We start from the raw sequence: 24768 nt of genomic DNA on the forward strand, positions 1-24768 counted from the left end.
TTTGGATCCATTAAATAGATATTCAATTCAAATAATGGTTTAAATCATTAGATCCATAAAAATAAAGATTTATAATATAGTAGTATTTTATTTATCATTTATGATTAGTGTAAAAGCGAATTAGAGTAATACGCGCGTTTTTAATCAATTCTTGTTTTATCGGATGGATATTATAAAGTGCTCGCTGCAATAGGATAAGTATAAATTACATATACAATATATAAATATAAGATGTAAATATAAGTATAAATGTATAAATGCGAAAAAATGTGTTAAGTGAATAAATATAATATCTTAATCCACTTTATGCATTTCAATACTTTATACTTACTATTGATCTATTGATGTATTTTTATTAATGTATTTTTTCAATAATTATTCGACTTTCTTCTGGAGAAAATTCTATTAGTTAATTTTATATATAATGAAATAGAATAATTATTTTTTTTTATTTAATAAGATATTATGTTATTTTTTGCATTCCTATTTATGAACTTCAAGAAGTTTTATTGTTTTCCCAAAAAGAAAATATTTTTTTAACAGGAAGCAAATATGTCTTGTTCATTTTATATGCTTTGCATTTTAGGTATGTGATAGAATAGATATTAGTGAAAGAAGAGAATTAAGAACACGATTTCAAGATCTATAGACTTCTTAACATTTATTTTAATTAATTTATTTGAATTACATTAATTTTTTTAATTTCGATGACGTATAGATCAGGGTAGTCTTTGCAATGACTACCATTATTTTTGAAATATTTACGATAATTTGACAAAAAAATTATGAACAAAAATATATTTTTATAAACTTTACTTTAGAATAATCAAAAATTTACACATATAATTTGTAACAACACATTTGATGATTTTTAATAAATGTAAAACCGTTAATATATTTTTCTGCTTGCATGTTTTACTTTATAGTTCATGTGAGCTAATAGGACTTGTTATAATTTATATTGTATTTTCTGAAATATATTCTCAAACTTTTTTGACGAACCTTCTTGATACAGATAAATTATATCTCGTCTGCTTTTAACTATTTAACTGTTCAGACTGTTCTAATAAAGTATTATATGTAAAAATCGATTATGATTAACATTACTTAATTTGTGAACAAGTGAACAAACTTTATCGAAAATAACTTTGGAATTCGGTATGTAAACTCGTTCCTCTCTGAATACCTTTTCCTCAAGTTTCAGTTTATTGATCTCCTCCTCAATTTTCTCATACACATCATTTTCATCGGCAGTATTGGAAGTCACTGTAATATTTAAAATGTAAATTATATGTAAAAAATAAAAAAATTTTAAATTGGAACAAATCAACGCTATATGTAATTATTAGCAAATCAATAATTATATATATGCAATTAATACGCATATGCTATATGAATTTATAACAAATTACAAAATTAAAAAAGAAAAAACTAACAAAAGATATTCAAAACTTGGTTCTCCAGGTGAATAAGTCTACAAATTCGATCTTGATGAGTGAAAGCCGCTTTATTTATGACAGCGCTAAGCAAATTCAATAATAAATCCACAAATTGTGTTTCTTCCTCGACTAACAACTTGTCCAAATAATCAAGCATTCAATCCAAAATACCGATTTAATATTTTATAAATTTAGAAATAATTTAGACATAGTTATATAATTTTATTTTATAATTTATATTTTACAATTCATATTTTATAATTCATATTTTATAATTTATATTTTATATTTTATAATTTATATTTTATAATTTATATTTTATATCTTATATTTTATATTTTGTAATTTATATTTTATAATTTATATTTTATTATTCATATTTTATAAGTTACGTTTGATAATTTGTAAATAAATTCTATATCTATATATGTTTAATCTAAATTTACCTGAATTTGTTGAAAAATTCGCGATAAGGGAACGCGCTTTCGACCAGTCTGATTCGACAAGAGCACGTATCATCGCGTCCACAATCAAAGATATTCCATATTCTTCATCACCGTTTAGAAATGCTAATTGAGACGCTACCTCCAAATAATGTATGTCTTTCCGGCGAGCAAGAATTTTTGCCGCCTTTTTGTACCGTTTTCAACTCTGCATAACTATAATATATGCAATATTAAATTTACAATAATAATTTTTTAATTACATAGGCTATGTAAAACAATATTATTATGTGCCGCACAAATTGCATAAGTAATTATTGTTAATTACGAAATACATTATATATTATATGTATAGAGATATTTATATATGTAATATATATACATTAATGTATCAAATAAATTTTATATATTATATATACATTTTATATTATATAGAATATACATTTATAGATATTTATTGTAGATTTATATGCATACATACATACACATATATACTATAATATATATATATATATATATATATATATATATATATATATATATATAATTGTTAGATAAAATTAATAAATTTATATATAATATATATAACAAACGTAAAATTATTTACTATTATATATAATTTTATTTACTAAATAATATATAAAAATTTATAATAATTATCAATAATTATATAAAATTAATTATTTTACCAATGAGCAGCTTGCTCCATTTGATCATTCAAAAGACACCATTCCGACCATAATTCTAATATGTTTTCTAAAACCGGATCAGTGATGTCCAATTTGTATCTCGCAAGCACGTAAGCCTCTTTAAACATATTAGCATTTAAAAATGCTTCTATGGCTTCGTGAATTTTGTGTAGACAGAGTAAATATGACACTGCTTTCTTCACATTGCCTTGCTCTATTAATTGGTACAAATATGTTTCACACATTTCTTTCCACGTTCTGTAAAATTATATCAATATTTGTAATATTGAACAAATATCTTTTCTTAACTGCATATACAAAAAATGTTGGTATGTACTTCATAGAAACGCTCGACGCGAGCGATACTAAAAAATCATTTAATTTTTTATTTTTAGCCGCGCTCGCCAAATCGTTTTTCAAATTGTTACACCACATATTCATCTCAGTAATGGCATTTGAACTATCTTGAATTAATTCTGTAAACAAATAATTAGTAATTATTAAGTAATAATTAGTAATTAATTAGTAAATATATATTATAAATAAAAAATTTTATAATATATATATGACATACATATATGTATAACTCAATGTTTACGTTTATGAGCAACAAGTTTTAAAAGATGCTTTTTTGAGAATAACGATATGTTTGCAATATTATCATCTTCTTCGTATTGTTCTTGTTCCAATTTTATATCGTTTTTGATAAAATTTAAAATCTTAGTTCCATCGTTTATTAATTTATCATATCCATTAAAATATAAATTTTCCTTTTTTTCCTTTAGCAATACTGTTTAAAAATCTGCAATCGAAAATCTCGATGTAATTATACATTGTAAATTATAAGTTAAGAAATTATACTAATTATGCTCATATTATATACGTCAGATTGACTATTCAATGATTTGAATTGACCGAATTACTCTGCTGTTTATCCGTTTGATTTTGTGACAAATTGTTTAGTTTCAAATTCTTCTTCACGATTTTAATATCGGAGAGATGCTTCGGCGATTGCGCCGGTAAAGTATAATTCCACAAGTGTAACATAAAGTCCGACTAGCCGGTCATTATAATTTGTGGTTTCAGGAGACTCCACATGCAATATAACACCGGTCCATTGTGACCCATATATGTGCTCATCAGTTCCTGTTTTTCAACATTCCAAACCTAAAAAGAATATTTGAAAACATTTATATAATTATGTATGTACATATCTGTGTACATTTATTATTTTATATTAGAAATAATTTTTAGAATTTAATATGTGATATTTGGAATACGTATATCATTTAACATATGAAAATTCTAAATTTTAAGAAATTTAATAAAATTAAACTTATTTAAATTTAATAAATGACGTATAATGAAGCACAAATTAATTATACAATAGTAAATGTGAGTATATTAAAATTATCATATAATTTGTACGCTATATATTTTACCTGTGCAACATGATCGTCACCACCAGAAACTAAGTGTTCGCTTAATGATAAATTAATAAACGATGGAATTAAGATTTTAACTTTATCAAAAACGATATAAAATTGGAACAAAAACAATATGAAGAAGATGATAATATTGCAAACATATCGCTATTCTCAAAAAAGCATCTTTTAAAACTTGTTGCTTATGAAGTATGGACTCCAAGCTAGACACACCACTTTATTGTTGTGTCCATTTAACATTGTTATCATCTTGTGGCGTTTGCACTCTTTTTTAGTGTCTTCTTCCTCGACACAATCCGGTGTAAGCATTCTTTCCAGGTCCTTTATCAATTCTGACATATCAAAAATTACTATAGTCCAATCGGAGGCAACTGTCAAGTAATTGGCAGCTGGCGACTTCCATTTATCTGTCGCCGTACTTTCGGGATGCCAAGCCAAACAATTCACCATATCAAAAATTATTATAGTCCAATCGGAGGCAACTGTCAAGTAATTGGCAGCTGGCGACTTCCATTTATCTGTCGCCGTACTTTCGGGATGCCAAGCCAAACAATTCACCATATATCTTAAGATATCTATCGCATATTGTTTCGTCAGCTTCTGATCATAAAACATGATCGATCTGAAAGAACAAATATCCATGTATTTGATGCAATTATTTCATCATTTTTTAGAATAAATCTATGATTTATACCCATTTTCTAAACCAATCGCTAAGCACAAATTGGATTTCCAAGCAAATTCCGTGCATCCTTCCTTGATTATGGACATGGATTCTGAAATATAAATTGTAATAACAAAACAGAGAGTGTTATAAAATAGCGAGCTTTAACATCTTACCGTTATGTGGCGGGAATTTCTTGAACGCAACTAATTCCCCTTCCGCACAGGAGAATAAATAAAAATCCTCTTTAAGTTTAGCCCATTCAAGCTTATAAATAGTATTTCTATGATACTGCCTGTATAATGTAAATAATGGTGTATTATTTACGTTAAATATGCCAATGTGACCATCTCCAGTACCAAAAGCTACTTTGGATAATTTATCTCCAGGAAACAACGATACCTGATACAGTAGTCACTTGCATGATATTATTCGACAATTTTCATATTTCAAATTACTTTAAAAAAATAATAATTTTTACCGCTGTTATTTTTCCTTTTAGCATCTGCCATTGCAATATATCATTGAAAGATTTTTTGTTTTCATATTCAGGCAAATTCCACTGATGCAACATCGCGTCTCCAACGTGAAATGCAATAATTGAATCATTGTCGTCACAATCAGCTCCTTTGCAGTACATAAAGCCTTCTTGCGTAGGAATTTTATATTTCAGGCTCGCCGATTTCATATCATCGTCGTTTCGTTTGTAACATATAATCCAACCATCTTGCGCCGAAGTCCAAACCGCGAGTCTAAAATGTAATTAACACGGTGGGTTCAAAATTTTACATTACATATCACGTTGAGACACAATTTTTACTTACTTGGATTTTGCTCTCTCATTGTCGGATATTGCATCATTTTCGGGTACAGCGGTTATGGAACACAATTGGTTGCTGTGCAATTTATGGAAGAACTGATATGTACGTTTGGTTTTGTACGTAGATAGATCCCAGGACAGAAGTTCATTCCAAAGAGATGAAGTTAAAAACACTTTAGGCTCTACCCAACACATTGCAATCCAAATCGCACTATCGTGTTTGCGTCTATAAGGCTTCTGCTTGTGTGACCATTTTGGTATATTTATCACAGTCTCGCGTTTACCATCTCTACCAGCTCTCCAAATAAACACAGATCTAGAAAAAGAATGTTTGGCTATTAATTGCACCCTCATTTCAATATTTGAAAAGAAAATGATACGAAGATAGAGGTAATAATGTATTTTAGATGTTATCTGCCTATTTTTTGATATAATATTTACACCCAGATAGCCACAGTAATTATTATGACATCATGGGCATATATTTCCCATATGTAATTAATTCAATACATGAGATATAGAGGATGAAATTATTATTAAAAAAATTTATTTTACCGTAATTTTGCGCCAGAAGCTAAAAGTAAATCTCTCTTATTGTTTCCATTTAAGACATTCATATCTGAAGGGCACCATGATAAACTGACTATTTCTTTCTTGTGACTATTTATATGTCGATATAAAACTAATTAATCGGTGAGCCGTAGATGCATTTTAAATCGTATAATAACTTTGTAATCCGATGACAGAAAAGATAAGAAAAATTAGCATAAATTCCAAAAATTACCTTATAATATTTAATACATCAACGGCGAGTGTCGGTTTTCACTGTTCACTGTCGTCCATGTAACGTACGTCTGAAACAACTTTATAGGCGTTAAATTCGAGATACGTGTCGGTAACCTTGAGAAACCTTCTATTTATTATTTTGACGTGTGTGTATCTATACGGGGTGTCCGGTAACTAACGGACCAACGATTACAAGTGGATTCTTTGGTCAATTTGGGAACAATTTTTCCTCAGCAAAAATGTTGAAAAAGGTCATCATTTTTTACAACTTTTTAATATTTGTCATTATGTATCTTTATAACTAAGCCTCAAATTAAAATTTTATTATAGTAAACTCTACCTGAAATTAACTGAAGAATGTAATTATGTTAGACTTTTAACTCCAAAACGTTTAGTTTTCAAAAAACCCATTTTTTTCAATCGCTTATAACTCAAAAATTATTGTCTTTTCAACATTTTTGCTAAGGAAAAATCGTCTCCAAATTGGCCAGAGAATCCGCCCTTAATCATTGGTCCATTAGTTACCGGACACCCTGTATATTATTTATATCTACATTGTGTATCGAAGAAGAGTACGAGATAAAATCTAAGGAAGATAGCGATATAAACTCAACAAATATGTGCGTGACATGCCTTCATACAAAAATATACGTAAAACGCAACATTAGGGATAGACAACTTCTTATTATTATAATTTTTATTAGATCTTTATTATTCATTTTAAAGAAAACGTATTTTTGATTAATTAAATTATTATGATATTTAACATTTTAACTAACATTTGTATACATGTTAATATCATGTATAAATTAATTATAATTAGTCACTGTTCTTTTTGACAATTTGGTTTTTTCATTATATATTACATTATCTTGCATTCAAATTTTAAAATAAAAAGCAATTCTGTGACTATCGAAGATAAAAGACAGAAAATTAAATGCAAAACAAGAGATTTACAAAATGTGTGCGTGTAACATGTATTGATGAATCGTGTTAAATTAATTTAAATTTTTCAAGTTGACAATATGATATTTTTAAAATTTATATAGATTTAATTATCAATAATTTTCCAATAATAAACAGCGAATACAATACAAATAATATTTATTTATTAATTATTATTTCTATTGTTGACGTAACATTATTTCATAGATGTAACATTATTTAAATTCTCGTTCCTCATAATCTTGATAGCTCTTTCATATACGAGTTTTGGAGTATTTTTGGCCCATATAAAATCGACGTGATTGAATTTGTGCCATGGTACTTCATATAAGTCGATTACGTTGGGTAATGTGCGATATAGTTTTTTCATATTCTTGAAAAAAATGATCTTGTGAATTATCAGAAAATTTTTATATTTCTACACAGACACACACAGTAGAAAAATTTGTGTTTTGTGGTTAAAAACAGTCCTCGGTAAAATGTTTGTGTTAATTATTTAATACATTCATGTGCGAATTTAACATATTGTTTTAACATATTAAAGTTTTGCATTTAATTTGTGTTAAAAAATTAACACAGTATTTGTGTCTCCATTTAACATATCCATATCATGTTAAATTAACACAAAAATTTCTGTGAACATGTGATATCTGTTAAATTTAACACAAATTTTACAACTGTGTACAAACAAGAAAATCTTATTTTTCTTAAATTATTAATTTTCTCTCTCTTTCTTTCTGCTATACATTTTATTAACAAGTAGTTCTTCGTTACTTACCACGCTGTTAACTAGCAAGTCTCCAGGAGCATAAAACAATGCGATAGGTAATGTGGTATTTGCTAGATTATAATCCGGGGGTTCCGACGAATTGTATATCAACAGATTTTTCTCGCAACCGTAATCGTATCGACGAAAATTGCTTGCCTGGCTTAACTGAATGTAATGTAGAATAGTTTTAATCGAGGTGCCGGCCGGATCGACGCCCAGGATTACAGGCAGAAGAGTCTGAATAGAGAACAAGGACATATAGACAAATATAAGAGTTTTAACAAGGCTCTGTAATATAAATATAAATTTAACGTATAAGACGGGCAACAAGAGCCAAATCGCGGATGACAATGCGTTATCCTAACGAAACTAAATAATTTTTCGTTAGAATTAAATACCGGTGCACAAGGCACCAAATTTTTACTTGGACACGGCCAAGATTTTAAATATGAAATAATCTCATATTTTGAGATTTAATTTCAATACCCCTTTAACCCCCCTACGGAAAATAAATAAATGAATGCAAGAGAAAAATATAGATCCGAAAATCGCTGAATCGGGAATCGAACCCGAGACCTTTCGCTTGCCGGGCGACTGCTCTTCCAGCTGAGCTATTCAGATCCTTTCGATTCTATACTTTTCTCTGTTATATATATTAATGTTGGTAAACAAACGCATTTTTTAAGCCAGCGTGTATCAAATATAAGAGTTTTAACAAGGCTCTGTAATATAAATATAAATTTAACGTATAAGACGGGCAACAAGAGCCAAATCGTGGATGACAATGCGTTATCCTAACGAAACTAAATAATTTTTCGTTAGAATTAAATACCGGTGCACAAGGCACCAAATTTTTACTTGGACACGGCCAAGATTTTAAATATGAAATAATCTCATATTTTGAGATTTAATTTCAATACCCCTTTAACCCCCCTACGGAAAATAAATAAATGAATGCAAGAGAAAAATATAGATCCGAAAATCGCTGAATCGGGAATCGAACCCGAGACCTTTCGCTTGCCGGGCGACTGCTCTTCCAGCTGAGCTATTCAGATCCTTTCGATTCTATACTTTTCTCTGTTATATATATTAATGTTGGTAAACAAACGCATTTTTTAAGCCAGCGTGTATCAAATATAAGAGTTTTAACAAGGCTCTGTAATATAAATATAAATTTAACGTATAAGACGGGCAACAAGAGCCAAATCGCGGATGACAATGCGTTATCCTAACGAAACTAAATAATTTTTCGTTAGAATTAAATACCGGTGCACAAGGCACCAAATTTTTACTTGGACACGGCCAAGATTTTAAATATGAAATAATCTCATATTTTGAGATTTAATTTCAATACCCCTTTAACCCCCCTACGGAAAATAAATAAATGAATGCAAGAGAAAAATATAGATCCGAAAATCGCTGAATCGGGAATCGAACCCGAGACCTTTCGCTTGCCGGGCGACTGCTCTTCCAGCTGAGCTATTCAGATCCTTTCGATTCTATACTTTTCTCTGTTATATATATTAATGTTGGTAAACAAACGCATTTTTTAAGCCAGCGTGTATCAAATATAAGAGTTTTAACAAGGCTCTGTAATATAAATATAAATTTAACGTATAAGACGGGCAACAAGAGCCAAATCGCGGATGACAATGCGTTATCCTAACGAAACTAAATAATTTTTCGTTAGAATTAAATACCGGTGCACAAGGCACCAAATTTTTACTTGGACACGGCCAAGATTTTAAATATGAAATAATCTCATATTTTGAGATTTAATTTCAATACCCCTTTAACCCCCCTACGGAAAATAAATAAATGAATGCAAGAGAAAAATATAGAAAATGCGTTTGTTTACCAACATTAATATATATAACAGAGAAAAGTATAGAATCGAAAGGATCTGAATAGCTCAGCTGGAAGAGCAGTCGCCCGGCAAGCGAAAGGTCTCGGGTTCGATTCCCGATTCAGCGATTTTCGGATCTATATTTTTCTCTTGCATTCATTTATTTATTTTCCGTAGGGGGGTTAAAGGGGTATTGAAATTAAATCTCAAAATATGAGATTATTTCATATTTAAAATCTTGGCCGTGTCCAAGTAAAAATTTGGTGCCTTGTGCACCGGTATTTAATTCTAACGAAAAATTATTTAGTTTCGTTAGGATAAAGCATTGTCATCCGCGATTTGGCTCTTGTTGCCCGTCTTATACGTTAAATTTATATTTATATTACAGAGCCTTGTTAAAACTCTTATATTTGATACACGCTGGCTTAAAAAATGCGTTTGTTTACCAACATTAATATATATAACAGAGAAAAGTATAGAATCGAAAGGATCTGAATAGCTCAGCTGGAAGAGCAGTCGCCCGGCAAGCGAAAGGTCTCGGGTTCGATTCCCGATTCAGCGATTTTCGGATCTATATTTTTCTCTTGCATTCATTTATTTATTTTCCGTAGGGGGGTTAAAGGGGTATTGAAATTAAATCTCAAAATATGAGATTATTTCATATTTAAAATCTTGGCCGTGTCCAAGTAAAAATGTGGTGCCTTGTGCACCGGTATTTAATTCTAACGGAAAATTATTTAGTTTCGTTAGGATAACGCATTGTCATCCGCGATTTGGCTCTTGTTGCCCGTCTTATACGTTAAATTTATATTTATATTACAGAATCTTGTTAAAACTCTTATATTTGATACACGCTGGCTTAAAAAATGCGTTTGTTTACCAACATTAATATATATAACAGAGAAAAGTATAGAATCGAAAGGATCTGAATAGCTCAGCTGGAAGAGCAGTCGCCCGGCAAGCGAAAGGTCTCGGGTTCGATTCCCGATTCAGCGATTTTCGGATCTATATTTTTCTCTTGCATTCATTTATTTATTTTCCGTAGGGGGGTTAAAGGGGTATTGAAATTAAATCTCAAAATATGAGATTATTTCATATTTAAAATCTTGGCCGTGTCCAAGTAAAAATTTGGTGCCTTGTGCACCGGTATTTAATTCTAACGAAAAATTATTTAGTTTCGTTAGGATAACGCATTGTCATCCGCGATTTGGCTCTTGTTGCCCGTCTTATACGTTAAATTTATATTTATATTACAGAGCCTTGTTAAAACTCTTATATTTGATACACGCTGGCTTAAAAAATGCGTTTGTTTACCAACATTAATATATATAACAGAGAAAAGTATAGAATCGAAAGGATCTGAATAGCTCAGCTGGAAGAGCAGTCGCCCGGCAAGCGAAAGGTCTCGGGTTCGATTCCCGATTCAGCGATTTTCGGATCTATATTTTTCTCTTGCATTCATTTATTTATTTTCCGTAGGGGGGTTAAAGGGGTATTGAAATTAAATCTCAAAATATGAGATTATTTCATATTTAAAATCTTGGCCGTGTCCAAGTAAAAATTTGGTGCCTTGTGCACCGGTATTTAATTCTAACGAAAAATTATTTAGTTTCGTTAGGATAACGCATTGTCATCCGCGATTTGGCTCTTGTTGCCCGTCTTATACGTTAAATTTATATTTATATTACAGAGCCTTGTTAAAACTCTTATATTTGATACACGCTGGCTTAAAAAATGCGTTTGTTTACCAACATTAATATATATAACAGAGAAAAGTATAGAATCGAAAGGATCTGAATAGCTCAGCTGGAAGAGCAGTCGCCCGGCAAGCGAAAGGTCTCGGGTTCGATTCCCAATTCAGCGATTTTCGGATCTATATTTTTCTCTTGCATTCATTTATTTATTTTCCGTAGGGGGGTTAAAGAAGTATTGAAATTAAATCTCAAAATATGAGATTATTTCATATTTAAAATCTTGGCCGTGTCCAAGTAAAAATTTGGTGCCTCGTGCACCGGTATTTAATTCTAACGAAAAATTATTTAGTTTCGTTAGGATAACGCATTGTCATCCGCGATTTGGCTCTTGTTGCCCGTCTTATACGTTAAATTTATATTTATATTACAGAGCTTTGTTAAAACTCTTATATTTGATACACGCTGGCTTAAAAAATGCGTTTGTTTACCAACATTAATATATATAACAGAGAAAAGTATAGAATCGAAAGGATCTGAATAGCTCAGCTGGAAGAGCAGTCGCCCGGCAAGCGAAAGGTCTCGGGTTCGATTCCCGATTCAGCGATTTTCGGATCTATATTTTTCTCTTGCATTCATTTATTTATTTTCCGTAGGGGGGTTAAAGGGGTATTGAAATTAATTCTCAAAATATGAGATTATTTCATATTTAAAATCTTGGCCGTGTCCAAGTAAAAATTTGGTGCCTTGTGCACCGGTATTTAATTCTAACGAAAAATTATTTAGTTTCGTTAGGATAACGCATTGTCATCCGCGATTTGGCTCTTGTTGCCCGTCTTATACGTTAAATTTATATTTATATTACAGAGCCTTGTTAAAACTCTTATATTTGATACACGCTGGCTTAAAAAATGCGTTTGTTTACCAACATTAATATATATAACAGAGAAAAGTATAGAATCGAAAGGATCTGAATAGCTCAGCTGGAAGAGCAGTCGCCCGGCAAGCGAAAGGTCTCGGGTTCGATTCCCGATTCAGCGATTTTCGGATCTATATTTTTCTCTTGCATTCATTTATTTATTTTCCGTAGGGGGGTTAAAGGGGTATTGAAATTAAATCTCAAAATATGAGATTATTTCATATTTAAAATCTTGGCCGTGTCCAAGTAAAAATTTGGTGCCTTGTGCACCGGTATTTAATTCTAACGAAAAATTATTTAGTTTCGTTAGGATAAAGCATTGTCATCCGCGATTTGGCTCTTGTTGCCCGTCTTATACGTTAAATTTATATTTATATTACAGAGTCTTGTTAAAACTCTTATATTTGATACACGCTGGCTTAAAAAATGCGTTTGTTTACCAACATTAATATATATAACAGAGAAAAGTATAGAATCGAAAGGATCTGAATAGCTCAGCTGGAAGAGCAGTCGCCCGGCAAGCGAAAGGTCTCGGGTTCGATTCCCGATTCAGCGATTTTCGGATCTATTTTTTTCTCTTGCATTCATTTATTTATTTTCCGTAGGGGGGTTAAAGGGGTATTGAAATTAAATCTCAAAATATGAGATTATTTCATATTTAAAATCTTGGCCGTGTCCAAGTAAAAATTTGGTGCCTTGTGCACCGGTATTTAATTCTAACGAAAAATTATTTAGTTTCGTTAGGATAACGCATTGTCATCCGCGATTTGGCTCTTGTTGCCCGTCTTATACGTTAAATTTATATTTATATTACAGAGCCTTGTTAAAACTCTTATATTTGATACACGCTGGCTTAAAAAATGCGTTTGTTTACCAACATTAATATATATAACAGAGAAAAGTATAGAATCGAAAGGATCTGAATAGCTCAGCTGGAAGAGCAGTCGCCCGGCAAGCGAAAGGTCTCGGGTTCGATTCCCGATTCAGCGATTTTCGGATCTATATTTTTCTCTTGCATTCATTTATTTATTTTCCGTAGGGGGGTTAAAGGGGTATTGAAATTAAATCTCAAAATATGAGATTATTTCATATTTAAAATCTTGGCCGTGTCCAAGTAAAAATTTGGTGCCTTGTGCACCGGTATTTAATTCTAACGAAAAATTATTTAGTTTCGTTAGGATAACGCATTGTCATCCGCGATTTGGCTCTTGTTGCCCGTCTTATACGTTAAATTTATATTTATATTACAGAGCCTTGTTAAAACTCTTATATTTGATACACGCTGGCTTAAAAAATGCGTTTGTTTACCAACATTAATATATATAACAGAGAAAAGTATAGAATCGAAAGGATCTGAATAGCTCAGCTGGAAGAGCAGTCGCCCGGCAAGCGAAAGGTCTCGGGTTCGATTCCCGATTCAGCGATTTTCGGATCTATATTTTTCTCTTGCATTCATTTATTTATTTTCCGTAGGGGGGTTAAAGGGGTATTGAAATTAAATCTCAAAATATGAGATTATTTCATATTTAAAATCTTGGCCGTGTCCAAGTAAAAATTTGGTGCCTTGTGCACCGGTATTTAATTCTAACGAAAAATTATTTAGTTTCGTTAGGATAACGCATTGTCATCCGCGATTTGGCTCTTGTTGCCCGTCTTATACGTTAAATTTATATTCATATAGACAAAGTTAAATTTGAAGCAAAATTGTATTTAAAATAATAAAATGCCACGATCGAAGATTCAACTCGGAGTTGTATTTCAATGAGAAATCATTACTCACGTAGTTGAATTGTTCTTGATCATTCCCGCATATCAGAAATATTGGATTGGCACAGAACTGTTGCGTGATAAAATTCTGAGGGCAAATATATTTCGAAGCAAATCTCAACAAATCGTTTTGCGGCAAAAATTCATCGTGAAAGAATAACCGTATGAACATCTGTAATAAAAAATTCTTTTTCGTGATATAATACATATATATGTACTTCTAATTCATGATAATTAAAAAGTAATTCAGAAAATAATTTTTGCATTTTTTTAATAGAAAAAGTAAAACTTTAAGAAATAAAAAAATTGCTCATATATAAATTGCTCATAATCATATATAAATAAATATAAGTATATATGTAGCTATGTATTGAAAATGTTATCTTATTGTATATTAATTTTGAAATTTGAAAAGTAAATTTTTTTTTAAATCGTAGAAATATAAAAAATATAAAATAATACACAATCTCTTTTCGACTGTACTGACAAATAATTTATTGATACTAATCACTACACGTTGCGACTATAGTTTTTGGTCCTTTTCAAGTGAATTGCGAACAATAATTATATTCCTGAGATGTCAAAGAGAGAACATAGTGTCGAATTTAACACACGTCTAGTACATTGAACAGATTTATACTAACTGATTTAAACTAACTTTCAATGTACTAGACATGTGTTAAATTCGACACTATGTTCTCTCTTTGACATCTCAGGAATATAATTATTGTTCGCAATTCACTTGAAAAGGACCAAAAACTATGGTCGAAACGTAGTGATTAGTATCAATAAATTATTTGCCAGTACGGTCGAGAAGAGATTGTGTATTATTTTTTATTTTTAATTCTTCTGGCGGTCTTGACATATTTGATTATTATAAAAAATATGTTTCTTAAATTATGATTTTAAGCACATTTTTATCATGATATCTCTTATTCATATTTCATAATTACAAAACATTAGATCCCTATTAAACAGTCGTTTATGAATTTTTTGTTTCGACAAAGGGATATTGTTTTGAACAGTTATTATATATATATATATACAGGGTGTTCGGTAACAGGTGGGCCAAAATGTAAGGAGTGATTCTACATGATAAAATAAGACGAAAATCAAGAATGACAAAATTGCGTTCGAGACTTCGTTTATTAATTATAAATATTTTACACTTTGCAAAATATACATCAACTGTTACGATGTAAGTTTTTGTATACTTATACGTCACAGTGTATTTTGACGGCGACTCTACCGATGTACCTTACGCACGCCAAATATCGGAAAATTGCCGTACGTTAGGCGCCCTTAATGCGAAGTTTAAAATATTTATAATTAATAAACGAAGTCTCGGACGCAATTTTGTCATTCTTGATTTCCGTCTTATTTTATTATGTAGAACCACTGCTTACATTTTGGCCCACCTGTTGCCGAACACACTGTATATATATAATAACGTATTATTATATATATAAATATAATAATACGTTATTTAATAATAATAACTATAAATAATAAATGATTTTCTAATTTGTATTTGCATACATTATTTTACCTTCAATTCTCTCCAGAAAGGAAAAATATATTTTATCGGACTTTCTACTTGATCAAAAAAGACTGCCGGCGCAAAATTGATCATTTTTTGTACCATTCGTGCGATTTCCGGACGCTCCGATGCCATTATATAAAAACTGGTTGTACCCATCGAATGACCAACGTACGTGTGCAATGGTTGCGATTTCATATTTGTGATAAATTTAATCATCGCGGGTAAATCATAGATACCCATTTCGTGAAAGCTGGTGAAATATTTAATTATCTTACTGCCACAATATATATATATATATATATATATATATATATAAATAATAAATAATAAATACATAGAAATTTATATGTATGATAGAGTATTTTACATAGATAGACTATATAAATTGATCTATTGTTAAAAAATAAATTTCTTCTCCTTTTGGCAAAATTTCCAAATAAGATACATTATTTTCAAAATATCTTTGTTTTTGCCAATATAGATTTGCTGATTCTTCGTGTTAAAATTTGATAAATTATAAATAATACAAGTATTGTAAATAGGCTCGTGTGTTTGCAATGCAAATAATACGAAATAAAAAGACCAAAAGACGAGCGTGAAATACGGGTGTTAAGTATATAATTTTTTTAAAGCAAATTGATATAGATTGTCAAATTAATTTAATACATAGTATACATTGTTTCGACTTACTAAGTCTTTCTCAGTGTGAATTAAATAAAGATATTTGTTTTGTGAACTTCAGAGTTACACCACGATTTTAGGAGGATTTTAACAACAAAAAAGTTCAGCTTCTCGCTATCACACGACGAAATTGTTTTTTGATACTGTTGAAAACTTCTAGTAAAGTACATCTCAAGCATAATTATATTGTTCACTTTACGATTTCGATGACACTCAACACGAATTCACTATAATATTAACATAAAATCATTGAATGTGCGCTTATGTTATTGCAAATTTAATTATGTTTTTTATTTTATTATTTAACTCATACTGAGAAAGACTTAGTAAATCGAAAAGTATGTATACTATGTATTAAATTGATTTGACCATTTACATCAATTCGCTTTAAAGAAATTATATACTTAACACTCGTATTTCACGCTCATCCTTTGGTCTTTTTATTTCGTATTATTTGATAAATTATATTAAAAAATATAATATATTTAAAAAATATTACTAGATATATATATATATATATATATATATATATATATTAAAGAAGTATATTTATATGTTTGACAAAAAGACAATTGTATCAGTCTGCATCTTTATACTTATATAGGGAGAATATACTCTGTATATTTATTGTATAAAGAGTCTTTCTGGATAAATGTCACTTAAAATAATTAAGTATATATACATATATACATAGGTATATACAATAGTGATTTAAAAAAGTGAAACATGTTTACTTTTATTACACTTTATAGGCTATATAAGTAAGCATATTATATGTCTTTCTATTTTGTTTGGCAAATTAAATGTGCAACATCAGTATAAATTTATTATTTTCAAACCATCATTATTTTCATTTTATGTTAGTACCTAAAATCCCAAAATTTTAATTCCAACGGAGACAGAGAAATATGCGCCCTTGAATAGGTATTACCACGAAAATTGCCTAACCAAACATCATATCCCTGATCCGCTAATAGATAAGCTAGAATACAAAAAAACATCGTTTGCAAAATTTATTACATAACTTGTATCTTCTCATATAATATTCTCTTACATATATAAATTCATATATTTATTGTTAATATTTTTTAATAATTATAAATTAAAATTACGAATTGAATTGCAGTTCAATCATTATATTATCTGATAAGTTAAATAAACAATTGTAAATAAATAATATAGAATGTTAAAGATATGATACAAAAAATTAAAATTAAATTTCTACGTGTTAATAAAAGTCAAATAGTTGATAGTATGTCAGTTTTAATAAAAATTAATTTTTATTGGTATTTATTAAAATAATTTATAAAAACAAATAAATTTTGTATTGGGATTTATTTAATTATTTGATGTTGCATCAAAACAAATGTATACCTTCTGAATAACAAATCAATTTGAGTGAAAAATTAATTTTTTTTTAAACTGATGCAGTATCATCCTTGATTGACTCTTACTAGCCCGTTGGAATTTAAATTTGCATATCAAAATCATAATTTTGGAATATATTTGAAGGATTGATTAAAAAATTGTACACACCGAGTGCTTTGCCTTTACCAAGAATGATCCAGTCGGCGGAGGTGCATAACACAGCGTGTTGCAATAATACAGGTGGAGAGTCATTACTACCTGGAATACGATGTAATACCAAGAGATAACCATCCTCCGTCATTACAACATGAGTTTCTGCAGGATAACCCTCTCTTCTTATCATTTCTACCTACAGAATCAGTAAATAAATGCAAAGTTGAAATAAATTTATGCGAAAAACTCCGTATTCTATTTATATTTTAAATAAATAAAGCAAATTTCTCAAACAATTTAAATATGCAGAATTCATTGATAATAATTTTGCATAATTTTGCAATTACGTATAAATATCTATTTAATATAAAGATTTGTTAAAAGGTCAGAATAAAGGCAAATAAAAGTATTATTTTCTAACTAAACATATTGTCGTGTATTCTCGGTTTCGGCAGAAAATGGATAATGATGGCTTGATAAATAATCACAGTTTCTTTCTTGTTATATCACACGTTAACTTTACGTCAAACAGATATAAATATATATATATATATATATATATATATAAATTGATCATAGGAAGAATTACACGACTTCGCTTATTGTACGAGTGCCTTGCTCCAAGGCTGGTAATATAAGAGAGAGAGCTCCGTTCTCGCGCTCTTCACTCGCCCAACCTTCCGCTCGCTCGCTCAACGCTTCTCGAACTCGCGCGTGCGCTATTACAGCTCGCGCGCGCTATACGATTACATATGTAACACATATAATGTGTGATTATTAGAGATTGTAAAGCGAGATTTCTTCGATTGATAAAATTGTAAAAAAAATTTGATATTATTTATTATAAAATTTCTTAAGAAATAATTTTTAATAAATTAAATTATTTTTTATGTTTATAGCTTTTGAATTAGTTGAAATGAATCTAATGACTATGTTACGATTATAATAAATGTTTATTTTTACATAAATTTTTAAGCTGACTAAAATAGATACTATAAGAGTTTTAACAAGGCTCTGTAATATAAATATAAATTTAACGTATAAGACGGGCAACAAGAGCCAAATCGCGGATGACAATGCGTTATCCTAACGAAACTAAATAATTTTTTGTTAGAATTAAATACCGGTGCACAAGGCACCAAATTTTTACTTGGACACGGCCAAGATTTTAAATATGAAATAATCTCATATTTTGAGATTTAATTTCAATACCCCTTTTAACCCCCCTACGGCTGGAAGAGCAGTCGCCCGGCAAGCGAAAGGTCTCGGGTTCGATTCCCGATTCAGCGATTTTCGGATCTATATTTTTCTCTTGCATTCATTTATTTATTTTCCGTAGGGGGGTTAAAAGGGGTATTGAAATTAAATCTCAAAATATGAGATTGTTTCATATTTAAAATCTTGGCCGTGTCCAAGTAAAAATTTGGTGCCTTGTGCACCGGTATTTAATTCTAACGAAAAATTATTTAGTTTCGTTAGGATAACGCATTGTCATCCGCGATTTGGCTCTTGTTGCCCGTCTTATACGTTAAATTTATATTTATATTACAGAGCCTTGTTAAAACTCTTATATTTGATACACGCTGGCTTAAAAAATGCGTTTGTTTACCAACATTAATATATATAACAGAGAAAAGTATAGAATCGAAAGGATCTGAATAGCTCGCTGGAAGAGCAGTCGCCCGGCAAGCGAAAGGTCTCGGGTTCGATTCCCGATTCAGCGATTTTCGGATCTATATTTTTCTCTTGCATTCATTTATTTATTTTCCGTAGGGGGGTTAAAGGGGTATTGAAATTAAATCTCAAAATATGAGATTATTTCATATTTAAAATCTTGGCCGTGTCCAAGTAAAAATTTGGTGCCTTGTGCACCGGTATTTAATTCTAACGAAAAATTATTTAGTTTCGTTAGGATAACGCATTGTCATCCGCGGTTTGGCTCTTGTTGCCCGTCTTATACGTTAAATTTAAAATAGATACTATTTATACAATAAAATTTGTATATATATATATATATATATATTATATTTATTATGTTTTAAAATAAAAAGATATATGTAATTTAACAGTAAATAAACGATACTAATAATTGAATCGGATCTAAATTGATTTTTAAAAAACAAAAAAAATGTTGAAAAAAAGATAATACAAATTTTAATTTTTAATATTTTACAATTCAAATAATAAAAATTTCAATTTTGTTATTAGTTTATAATGAGTAAAAACGTATGTTTACCGTGTCGAAAGTGTCATCGGGATTGAATTTAAAATCTCTCAATTGCTCCCAGTTGATCCACGATATTTTCTCGGCAAATACATGTAGCTGATTTTTTACGTCTTCTACTGCATTCGAAAAATTGCAGAATAATGCAAGATATATGACTAATCTCATCGCGTCTATTATAGAGATCAATTTAATAAACTGTAAAAAAGCAGTCATGTTATCTTATCGGGATATAAGTATATATATATATATATATATTACTGAAAAATGTTTATTAACGTGCAAATAGAAAAAGGCTAATAATTAAAGTAGACTAGAAATAAAATTAAAATAGGCTGGATTGAATTTCTGTTTTCTTTTCGAAATCAAATGTATATGTATTTTTGTAGAAAAATATCTACAACGATATCTGAATGAAGTATAACATTCAATTTAAATTGTTAACAATTACTAAGCGCATTAATTAATTATGCATTCGCAATTATCGCCAAGCATTTGCAAGTAAAAAATCTAGATAACATTATGCAACAATTTCATAATTAGATTGATGCAATAATATATTGATATTTTAATCATTGTAAGACCGCAGAAACACAAATACAGTTTACAAGCACAAAATACACATTAATCATTCTATTCTCATTTTATGTTAATTAATTTTAAATTGTCATTATTTAAATTTAAATTTTAAATTTTTGTAATATATGTAGATTGAGAATTATGTTTAATAAATGGCAACGTAGAAATTTCTGCTTATAAATTTTTGCTTTCTCAAATTTGCTCTGCATTTGCATTGCGATTAAAATGTCAACGGATGTTTTATAATAATGTTTTATTAATCTGAATTAATCCCTAATTCATGTTTTTTTTCCTTTGTCCGATCAACAGGTTAGCTATTTTCTAAAAGATTCGGTTTTTCTTTTTTTGACATTTTATTAAACGTTTTCTTTTAGAAAAGGATAAAGCAAGTCATATAGCACATGCGTTAATTTCATAATTTCTCACTGTACCTAATGTTTTATAATACATTGTCCAACACACTAATAAGTATTTTTTACATTTTACAGACAAAAAATTAATTTTTTAAAATGTATTTATTTTTTTTAAATTAATTTTTTTATTTTATGTACATAGTTTTTCATAAAATTGTGAAAAATTTATTTTTTAAAATAAAAATTTATTCAGAATATTTCAAAATTTTAAAATTTACTTTTAAAAATATATTTAAATATATTTTAACATTTTTCAAAAATATTTTATGTAAAAAATTGTGCAAATGGAAATTTGCACATATTGCTTCCTCATTATATTATTTCGCTAATTAGGATGTTTTTTCAATTATGGCTTCCTTATAGAAAACGCTTAATTTGCATATTACTTGATTACCATTTAATTTCTTCTGTAAGAAATCCATAATTGAAATATTATTATTTTTTATTTTATGTAAAAAGCTTGACTTATATGCAATTAAGATAAATCAGACAGTCAGTCAATTAATCAATCTCTCTCTTGTTATCAATGTTGTGCTTGAATAATTTTAAAATTAGTTAAATAAAGATGACATAAAAATATGTAAATTTATTATAGATAAGATAAAGATGATTTTGTATTAAATGTATCTATATAAAAGATAAAATTATACGGCCATTTATCTAAATAACTTCTAGATAATATTATTTTTAAGACCGCTATAAACACAATTATAAAAATATGTAAAAAGGAATATAAAAATAGATCCATACTTTTATAAGTTTTTATCGTTTAGCGTTTAAATTCTACTTATGAAACAGATAATAATCCTTAAGGTTCGCCAGTAATAATTAATCAAAATCTTTTCTCAATGGTAAAAGTCGACCAAAACTGGCAATCATTTATTATAAATAATTAATTAAAATACAACATTTTGGCTGTCATTGCAGCCCTTTTCAAGTAAATTTATAAAAAGTTAAATAAAAATAATTATAATTTTAATACATTTTATCGCAACAAATAATTATAAATTTATATACAAAAATATGTTACATGCCAAACGTAAATGCATAATAAATTAATACAATAAATCAAATTCACTGCATACCACCGACAATATTTACCATTGTTTTAATGAACAATGTAGAATTGACAGAAGTAAGCAAGAAATAAATAGACNTTAACAGTTAGCAAGAATCTTAGTCACTATGCGTTAAGAAACGCTACTTTTAAGTATTTTTATGTGCTATAACTCTAGATTAAGTTATCTGACCATTATTCTAAATAATTTCGTGAAGATAATACTTGTTTTCATTCAAAATGCAGATAAATATATTATAAGTAATACATATTTTTATTATCTACATGAAGATAAGATGACGCCAAAATTTGATCTACAAGATCATCTATATAATTTTATTCTTTTATTACTTACCATGACATTAATTACTCAATCGTCAAAACTATGCGATATTTCCGTGATAGATTTTCTAATGTATCGGTGATAAATCGATGAATTGTATATCAATAGATTTATCTCCCGATCGTAAACACACAACTTGGCAGACCAGTAGACGCCAATGAAATGCAGAAGTGTCTTAGCTAAAACGTCAGTTGAAGCGTGATTCTTGATAATAGTATAGTAGAGTCGTCGATGGTGGTAATGAAGTCTAAACAAAAAATAAGCACGTGTGTACGAAGTTCAATTTCAAGCATTCTCACGTTTAATCGATGGACAATGGTGTTGATCGATAATTCGATCGAAGTTATAATTCTGTTCGGTATTGCGATCAAAATTTGTTATCCCTGATGTAATTATATATATTTATAAGTTTAGGTATTCAAAAAATAATGAATTCTTATTATATGTAGACGATTTAAAAATTTTCCGTTAACAAATGATCTTAGTGACGTAAGACGATTTAAAAATTTTCCGTAGAGTAAATGATTTTAATGACGTAAGATTATTGCGGCATGATTCTTTTTGCTTGGGTAAATGAAGTAAATTAAACAAAAATTACAGTCTATTATGTCTAAATTAATGTTACGTGACGCAAAAAATCTGAGCAAAAAAAACTATATAACTTTTGAGCGTGACTAATTCTGGAACGGAGCCTTTTTTTAAATAACTGCTTTGATAATCTCGGCGTAACTTTTTGCTCGACGTCGTTTTTTGAAATGCATGTTCTAAATATTGTAAATCGAGTATTTAAAAAATTCGGCTTCGTCATGCGCGCGTTCGAGTAGATACTTCAAGAAAACTGCAAATTTTATACTGTGCAGTATAGTTACATGATTTGGTATCATTTAAATAAAATTATATAGATAATTATCTCAATAAAATTGGCATTATTTTCTCTTTATATAGACAATGAAAAATAAATGACTCTTAAAAATTTTGCAACATGTATCTTTAAGAAGGAATATTCACCTTAACCTACTCCCCGCCAGTGACTTTGACCTTAACCTTGACATACATATTGTCAGGGTCACTATTCTGAATAGCATCTAAAAGATTTCGAACACTGTATACGATAATAGATTTCGTTTCGTATTGACTGAAAAGATGGTGTAAGTGAAACCTCGTTATACGTAGCTAAATTAATTATAATTAATTAATTATAATTAATTTATTATTAATTTTGTAATCTTCAAAAATCATTATCCACAAGATTATTATACTATTATTTAAATTTAAATCCTAGATTTTTTATGTTTACAGTAATTCAGTTTACGTTGTACTATTTTTCTAAAATAATTTAAATTTGAGTAATGATTAGTTTTAATTATTTATTAAAAATAAATAGAATTTATGATAAATATTTTTTACAAAGATTTATTTATAAAGATTTATGATAAATATTTTTTTATCAAAAGTCGAGAGTAAGAATTTAATCAGTATTAACAATCTCTAACTCATCGCTATTTTTATATTCTAATCAAATAAGCAGTCATTATATAAATAATCAGGTAAGTCGAATCTAAACCGGTTTTGGAAAAATATTTTACATTTATTTTATATTTGGCATGGTATCTAGAAATAAGAACGGAATACAAGGTTTGGCGAATAACAATAAACTGATATATTAAACATAATATCATCTTTTAATAATTTCCTTGTATTTTGAGTTCCTTCATTTTACGCGTTCAGTGATTAAAATGTTTATTATTATAGCTTTTGTTTTTTTCATTTTTCAGCCTTCTTCAATTATTTTATTTCTATGTCGAGTTTCTTCTGGCTAAGTACTGAGCTTTACTATGTGGCGGACATTCAGGTAAATTGCCAAGTTTTTATATTGTTCTTTATATTTGACTTGTTTCTAATTTTTATTTGTTTTTTATATTATACAAGCCTGATAGTATTTATATTGCGTCGATCATTTTTCGATGTATAATATGTCCATTTCACGCAGCAAAATCAAACTTTTATTATACCAGTTCTTCATATTTACAAGTATTTCCAGAATGTCTAACAGCATCTGAAACAAAAAAAACGATTAATGTGAATAGCTCGGATTACAAAATGAGAAATTGTTATAAATATATACATGAAACATGTACTGTAAATTATTAAATTGCAAATTAAATAATATAATAAATATAGATG

General features: G+C 28.9%; 2 protein-coding genes across 2 annotated transcripts; both read right to left on the bottom strand.

Annotated features, from left to right (window-relative positions):
• Positions 1 to 798: 798 nt before the first annotated feature.
• LOC114939259 (gem-associated protein 5-like) lies at positions 799 to 6343 on the bottom strand. Its single transcript, XM_085489553.1, is given in 14 exon segments — positions 799 to 1266; positions 1886 to 2084; positions 2086 to 2098; positions 2572 to 2829; positions 2909 to 3047; positions 3170 to 3367; positions 3633 to 3738; positions 4230 to 4638; positions 4711 to 4792; positions 4857 to 5082; positions 5162 to 5432; positions 5505 to 5816; positions 6056 to 6160; positions 6327 to 6343. Coding segments are annotated over 14 exon segments (2538 nt in total). The 3' UTR covers positions 799 to 1063.
• A 1084-nt stretch (positions 6344 to 7427) lies between these two features.
• On the bottom strand, positions 7428 to 22736 carry LOC114939254 (lipase 3-like). Its single transcript, XM_029313531.1, has 8 exons — positions 22597 to 22736; positions 20205 to 20390; positions 17984 to 18164; positions 17315 to 17429; positions 15773 to 16016; positions 14237 to 14395; positions 8010 to 8237; positions 7428 to 7604 (listed from the first exon to the last, which is right to left on the bottom strand). Exons 1-8 carry the CDS (start codon positions 22597 to 22599, stop codon positions 7428 to 7430), a joined length of 1293 nt encoding a protein of 430 aa, XP_029169364.1. The 5' UTR covers positions 22600 to 22736.
• Positions 22737 to 24768: the final 2032 nt, after the last annotated feature.

The sequence above is a fragment of the Nylanderia fulva genome, unplaced genomic scaffold, assembly GCF_048542155.1.
Source record: "Nylanderia fulva isolate GAGA-0341 unplaced genomic scaffold, ASM4854215v1 Scaffold87, whole genome shotgun sequence".
NCBI classification, from domain to species: domain Eukaryota; kingdom Metazoa; phylum Arthropoda; class Insecta; order Hymenoptera; family Formicidae; genus Nylanderia; species Nylanderia fulva.